Source organism: Brassica oleracea, chromosome C6 (genome assembly GCF_000695525.1).
Source record: "Brassica oleracea var. oleracea cultivar TO1000 chromosome C6, BOL, whole genome shotgun sequence".
Classification (NCBI taxonomy): Eukaryota; Viridiplantae; Streptophyta; class Magnoliopsida; order Brassicales; family Brassicaceae; genus Brassica; species Brassica oleracea.
The window spans coordinates 7,055,401-7,063,537 of record NC_027753.1 but is presented as its reverse complement, the minus strand read 5'-3'; the positions used below and the strand labels follow the sequence as shown (position 1 = coordinate 7,063,537).

General features: G+C 36.3%; 1 protein-coding gene across 1 annotated transcript; it reads right to left on the bottom strand.

The window, feature by feature from the left end:
- Nucleotides 1-372: 372 nt before the first annotated feature.
- On the bottom strand, nucleotides 373-1,596 carry LOC106297352. Its single transcript, XM_013733612.1, has 2 exons — nucleotides 1,006-1,596; nucleotides 373-942 (listed from the first exon to the last, which is right to left on the bottom strand). Exons 1-2 carry the CDS (start codon nucleotides 1,594-1,596, stop codon nucleotides 373-375), a joined length of 1,161 nt encoding a protein of 386 aa, XP_013589066.1.
- Nucleotides 1,597-8,137: the final 6,541 nt, after the last annotated feature.

Below are 8,137 nucleotides of genomic sequence, written 5' to 3'. Positions count from 1 at the left end.
AACCCTCTAACTTGACTTAAGGATGAACCCCATCTCCTCGATCTCAAACAAATTTGCACCATGATACCTAAAATCATAGTCGCCAATGATCCCAAAGCCTCCATAGTTCCATACCAAACCAAGGCCAATACCATATATAATAGACCCGTTATAAGCCGACTCCCACAACCATATCTCCAATCCAAAGAGTCCACACTCACACCACATAACATACGTAACAATACACATACGCATACAGCAAGAAAACACCACCACAAACTTAAAATTCCAATTTTATTCCATATCTTAATAAAAGCCACAATAATCATCACAATTTCCTCTTTCCCCACCGTCATTATCGAAACTAATATAAATAGGTCTTGATCCATAATCTTAAAAGTTGAGGTTCGTTGACTTCGGGTTTGAAGGCCCCTTTCTTTCTAACGGTTTACCACCATCACCCTGACGAATTCCCACCTTAGCTACAGCACGTTTGCGTGGAGAGAGAAGCGAGCTTGCCATCCTCATCTTGTTGCTACCCGCTGTGCTGGGTTTGAGCAGCCTCCTGCGATTACTCTGTCTCGTCGCCATGTCATCTGCTACCGTTGCGTTGTTGCCATCACCACTCACCAGTTCCTCTTGCCCATCAACCTCAGCCAGTTGCTCAGCTTCCTCCTCCGAGAGAGTCTGAAACTCATCCTCTACCTCCACATCCTCACCATTCTCCAATATGGAAGCATGAATAGCCTCTATTTCCATATCAATGTCAGCTGCTATGTCCTCCTGTTGCCCCATCACTCCCTTGAGCTTGATTAAACCCATCTCCTTCTCAGTAGTGTCAATTATCGCCTCTGATCCTTCCGCCTGCGTCTTAGCTAGTTCAAGTTGAAACTCGTCAGTCGCTGCATCATCACCAGTACCCTTGATCTCCCCTTCTTCCCTAACTGCGGAAACTGGAGTCCTCTGACCATGAGAATCTCTTGGTTGATGCGAAGAAGGTCTAGCACGTATCTCTTAATCACCAACTCCCCCACGTGTGCCTCCACTTCTCCCCTCATCCCTCCGCGTGTTTCTGTATCGAGAGCCCTCACCATCTCCTCTATAACTTCCATAGTAGGTAGAAGGCTTCCTAGATCCCTTCTCAGCTACCTTGACCCACTTAGAGTCCACCACATCAACCGCCTTTCCCTTTCCTTTCCCATAGTTTTCCCGGTTGTCTCTTTCTTTGTTCTGTTGACCCGGTTGCCCGTTGATGACCACACCCTTATAACTACGAGCTCGATCCTCATGTTTCGTACCATCTGTCCACGCTCCATTGCCTTCTCTAAGCTCCCTTCTTCTCTCTGGGCTCGACTTTAAATTATTGTCATCTAAAGGACATAGCTCCTCCTTGTGACAAAGACTAGCACATAGCTTGCAGTGCCCGAATAACTTTTCATAGCGCAGAAAGACTGCCGCTTCCTCATTATCATAGTACTCTCCTCCTTTGAAATCCACCATCGTCTCCAGACACAGCTCCTCTACTTGAACTCTGTTATACTTCACATCAACCGCAACTACTCTCAATCCCCGCAGATACCAAAACACCCAAACCTCGGTAAGGTAAAACAGCCCCATCTCCAGAAGGTATGAAGAGGAAAGAAAAGAATCACGATCTAAATTACAACCTGTAAAGATCCTGAGATCAATCTCTATTGCGTCCAGACTCCACCGCCCTTGGACCCAGATCTTCAATTTCCTTAAACTCCGACAGATCCTCTTTCCGATTCCCGGGTCTCTCCCAAATCGGACCAAATAAAAGCCTTGATTCCCATAATCCTTGTTGTGATCACCATAGATCGAGTCCACCCAATCCCCTGCTCGAATTCCCGGATTCCATCTTCGTAAAATCATCAAACCCTAGTCGCCAATATCATCGCCGTGGCTGTATATGCTTTTTAATATTTATTTATTTATAATTGCTTAGTTAGACAATGTGGAATAAAATAGTCAAATTACTGTGACAAAAATTGCTGTAGGTAACCAATATTATCTAAATAAACAACTACAATTTTCTAAATAAATGTTATTTATTATTTTTAGAATATGATTTTAACATTTATTTCTTTATATATAGTATATATTTAGAAAACTGACTATAATGAAATTAATAAATAATCACAAAATATTTATGTTTCTAGTGGTTTTTCCACGCTACACGCTGGATGTTGGTTAATTATGTAGCACAATGTTTGATTTGAAAGTCTAATTGTTTATTGTAAGTTCTAGTATTAGATATTGCTTAATTTCTACACACTCAACGATTTCTCAGTTGTGTTTATCTGGTTTTATTTGTTTTAATTAAGTGTTTTGTTAATATTTTTTTCTTTTAATGAATTTTTATATCATATGAGAATCATTATTGGGTAATTGCTCTTATTTATTTTTCATGACCAGTTGAAATTTTTGAAGGTAAAATTTTTATTTGTTTCAACCTTCGTTTCGTTGAGTCAAATTAACTTTTTAATATAATTGTTAAAATAGTTTAAGGTTGTAGTATATTTTTAATTTTTACGGGTTAGATTTTTAAACTATTTATTTTACGTTAGGTTATCTATTTTTATTTATACCTTAAATGTTTTTGGTCAAATTGTTTTATATTGAGTCTCTGTTTAAACTATATAAATATATATATTTTTAAAACTGTTTATACTGTACAACTTTAGTTTCGTTGTTTTATTTTATGATACAATCCATTTCTTTCACTGTTCCATTCATATGAAGAGACCATTGAAAAATCTTGAGGTTGCTCACTTGCTCATCAGGTTCGACTTTTCTAGCTTCTGATGCGTATTTGCTAAGTCTTTATATATATATACTAGGGTCGGTCCGCGCTACGCGCGGGATATACTTTATGTTTGATGAATGTAACTATGCAATTGTACTTATTTATTGAATTTACTGATATTTATTTGTTTATAATTGTTTATTTAGACAATGTGGAATAAAATAGTCAAATTACTGTGACAAAAAGTATACATTATTGATTCATTTATATACTACTATATTTGTAGGTTAGGTAACAATATTATCTAAATAAACAACTACAATTTTCTAAATAAATGTTATTTATTATTTTTAGAATATGATTTTAACATTTATTTCTTTATGTTATAAACGTGAAAAGAAGGTAAAAAGCAAATGTCAATAATACGCGCACCGAAGATCGACAAAACGATATGAACGTAAATTATGTGGATTCCACCGTCACTATGCACGCACAATAATTTTATATTTTTACTTCTATATATACGAACGTTTTCGTTCGATTGTAACACTCTTCCTCCTTTTATAGTAAAATTCTCTCTCTCGATATTCATCTTATATAAGTGTTATTTCCTTCATCTGATAAGTTATTTTATAGCACGTTATCAGCACGATCACTCTGCGATTTGGTAAAATTTATATGTATCATATATACCCTACTATAATGGCCGTTATACCGCCAATATTACTATTTATTATTTATAGTGGTTGTTTTAATTTATTATCATTTACCTATATTAATGATGGCGGTATGTCGCCCCGTTAATAATAAACTTTGATTGTTAAATACACTATAATTATTGGCTTGGATGTGCCGCCGCATAATTTATTTAATGTTATAATTTTTCTAATACCATAATACGATTGATATTTATTTATTTATTATATTATGGTTATTATATAAATGTTTGGTCACCTATATAAAATATTATGAAATTTACGGAATTTGGTTGACTTTCATTATTGCAATATTTTCAGATTGATTTTCGTTCATACGATTTAATCCCAACGGTCACAAAGAAAATTTTCAAAATTTTTACCTTTCTCAAACGACTATAAACAGTGTTTTCATCTATAAATATACTCATTCTTCACCCATTTACTTCATCCAAAACATTTCATCTTCTCTCGAATATTTTCAAACCGCCCCATTCCGGTTTTTCATTGCAAGAAAGATGATTTGCATATTTTTGGTTTTATGTGCAATTCTAATTTTTGCCTCTATATACGGTCTTATTATTGAAGAATTTACGCTTGAAAAATTTACGCTTAATGTTGGTTTACTTTTCTATGCGTTGTTTCTCCTCGTAATTGCATGTACTATTAATATAAATGGTTCATTTAAAAATTACGAAATTCTAATAAAATTTAATATTTTGCGTTTTAGAAATACAAATGGCAAGAATTGAACATCTTCAATTTTCGGCTCCCAAAATAACTGGCGAAAACTATGTCGGATGGGTCACAAACGTGAAACCATATCTGGTGATGAAAAAGTTAACCGAAACGATTATAATCGGTAACAAATTGCCGCATGAGCATAAGGTTGAAGCGATAATTTTCCTGAAGAAACACCTCGATGAGAACGTCACTCATGACTATGTGAGCATAGAAGACCCAGCTGAACTTTGGCAAGATTTAAAAGAAAGGTTCGATAACCAGAAAGAAGTCCTGAGGTTCTAAGATTTTCAAAAGGTTGAGGAATACAATTCCGTTGTCCTGAGGATAGTTTCACTCCTGAAATATTGTGGTAACCCTGTCTCTGAGGCAGAAATGATGAATAAAATGTACAACACTTTCCACAAACAGCTTCACTTCCTGCCCGAAATTTACAAAAAATGCGGGCACACGAGATTTTCTGAATTGATGGTTGCGCTCATGTTGGCTGAAAAGAACAACGAGCTCTTGATCAAAAACCACAATTCCCGAAGTGAATGCTACAGGAGCCAAAGTATTTCCTGAAGTGAATGCTACGGCGGTAGTAAAATCGGAAAGGAGAAACCAGACAAACCGAGATCGTGGTCGCCTTCAACAACAAACGTGGGAAAACTTACAATCCCAAATGGAAGGGATCTAACAAGTGGGTTAGATCCGAACAAGTTTCTAAGGGGAAAGAAACTCAAGAGGATACCACCCAGAAGCGTGAAACAGTGTGTTACAGATGTGGCTGTAAAGGACATTGGTCCCGTACCTGTCATACTCCTACACATCTCTGTAAGTTATATCAAGAGTCCACGAAAAGAAAAGCTAAAGAAGTGAACCTCACTGAAAACTTTGAAGGGACATCGTACCTCGATGCCTCCGACTTCGCAAATGAGCATGACTAGATTACTCCTGAAGAGAACCAAAATACTTATAATAAGACTATTGAATAGTCTTCAGTATTGTCATGTATAATTATTACATTTCCTGACTTAATTGAATAATTATGTTTTTAACCTCGACTTAATGTATAATTATTGTGTGTTTTTCTATATGATTATTAAATGAATAAATTTCATGTTTCACTTTTTATTAATGTTTATGACAATTATAGAAATGGATCATAATGCTCATGGAACAAAATTCAAGAAACGGATTCGTGAAATATGTATACCATACTGGAACAACGCACACTATTCTAAGACAAAAAAGAGATATTTCTCTAATATAAAACCGACAAGGATTATCGTCAAAACAATATCAGGTCCTGCAGACATGATTGAAGGAACTGGTGGCAAACTTTACGTTGCTGAATGGAACAAAATTTTCCATAAATAATGCTCTATATTCTCCGAGTTCTAAAAGGAATTTGTTGAGTTTTAAAGATATATATCTTCACGGATATGATACTCAGTCTGCAACTGAGGATGGAAAGAAATACATGTATGTAACTTCTGAGAAATGTGGCAGAAAACACATATTGGAAAAGTTTCCAGAACTTCCTTCGGGGTTCTCTAGGAAAATTGATCGTAAGGCCATCGCCAACCTAAATCGATAAAGAATCACCAAAGTTCCTTGAAAGAATTCAAGGCGATATATGTGGATCTATACACCCACCTTGTGGACCATTCCACTATTTTAGGTTATTAATTGACGCATCCAGTAGATGGTCACACGTTTGTCTATTATCATCTCGAAATGTGGCATTTGCGAGATTTCTAACTCAGATAATCAAACTACGAGCACTGCGAGCACAATTTCCTAATTACACTATTAAAAGAGTTAGACTAGACAACGCTGGTGAATTCACATCCCAAGCATTCAATGACTATTGTATGGTAATGGGAATTGAAGTTGAACATTCGGTTGCTCATGTTCATACGCAAAATGGTTTGGCTGAATCTTTAATTAAGCGTCTGCAATTGATTGCAAGACCATTGATCATGAGATCAAAATTCCAACCTCTATATGGGGACATGCTATTTGCCTGCAGAAGCACTCATTCGGATCAGACCGAGCGCATACCATAAGTATTCCCCACTACAATTAGCGTTTGGTCGAGAACCAAACATTTCCCACTTTAGAATCTTTGGTTGTGCGGTATATGTGCATGTAGCACCACCACAACGATGGGACCAAAAATGAGATTGGGAATATATGTTGGTTGTGATTCTCCATCAGTTATACGATATCTAGAACCACAAACTGGTGACGTCTTTACGACACGTTTCGCCGATTGTCATTTTGATGAGAAAGTATTCCTAGTTCTAGGGGGAGAAAACAAAAATGTAGAAAATGATATTAAATGGAGTGTACCTTCGTTACTATATCTTGATCCTCCCAATAAAGAGTCTGAACTAGAAGTTCGACGAATCATGCATTTACAGAGTATAGCTAATCAGCTACCTGATGCATTTGCGGATACTAAGACGATATCTAAATCTCATATACCATCCGTGAATACTCCTGCTTGTATCAAAATATCAAATGACCAAGGAAAAGAAGACGATACACGAGAGTCTAAAACACGCTTGAAGCATGGCAGACCTGCTGGTTCTAAGAATAAAAATCCTAGAAAAAAAAAAGGATGCCGAGATAAAAGACACACCCAAAATAGCAGAAAGTATTTTGGAAGAAACAAATGATGAGAACACTGACAAAGTAGAGCATCATGAGTCAGAAAGGAATCATGAGATCTCTATCAACTACATCTATAATAAGAAGATATGGAATAGAAATGAACATGATGATGTTGATGATGCTTTCTCATATATTGTGTCAAGTGAAATAAATGAAGAAATCGATGATCCAGAACCAAAATCTTTCTATGAGTGTCAAAAGAGACATGATTGGAAACAATGGAAAGATGCGATACAAGCCGAACTTGATTCGCTTAATAAACGAGAATTATTTGGATCTATTGTACTCACACCTGCAGATGTGAGACCAGTTGGGGTACAAATGTGTTTTCTTTTGAAAGCGAAATGAGAAAAATGAGATTACGAGATACAAAGATCGTCTAGTGGCACAAGGTTTTTCCGAAAATGTTATAAAATAACTTATAATTTTATAGTACTAAGAAATTTAAATAAGGGCAAAATTTTGTACCCGCAGGAAGGAAATAACACTTATATAAGATGAATATCGAGAGGGAGAATTTTACTATAAAAGGAGGAAGAAAAGTGTGTTACAATCGAACGAAAACGTACGTATACATAGAAGTAAAAAGATAAAATTATTGTGCGTGCATAGTGACAGTGGGGTCCACATAATTTACGTTCATATCGTCTTGTTAATCTTCGATGCGCGTATTATTAACTTTTGCTTTTCACCTTCTTTTCACGTTTATAACACTCCCCCTTTGAGAACAGTGTCACTATTGCTTATTGCTTTGACGTACTTGTTGCCTCGCTAAAAACCTTTCTAGGAAAATCCAAAGGAAAAAATGATAGTTAGGTAAAAAGTGTACAACTATGTAAGCTCCCCCTCGAATGAGCAGTCATAGATTCTTCTGATGACGCATTCCAATGTTATGGACATGTTTTCTGAATACTGAGGTAGGACAGAGGAAGTGATTTTGTGAAGAGGTCAGCTGCATTGTCGCATGATCGGACATATCTCACTTCAATCTATTTCTTCTTCTCGAGCTCTTGAGTATATGAAAAGAACTTCGGATGTATATGTTTTGTTCTATCGCTTCTGATATATCCTTCCTTCGTTTGAGCAACACATGCCGCATTATCTTCATTTAGAATAGTTGGCTCTATATTTCGTCAATCCCACTGTTTGAACAGATGTGTCGGCTTATTGATCTTAGCCATACACATTCTTTACTTGCTTCATGGAGTGCAATGATCTCAGCAATATTTGAAGAAGTAGTCACGAGCGTTTGTTTCTGAGAACGCCAAGATATAGCAGTGCCTCCGATCGT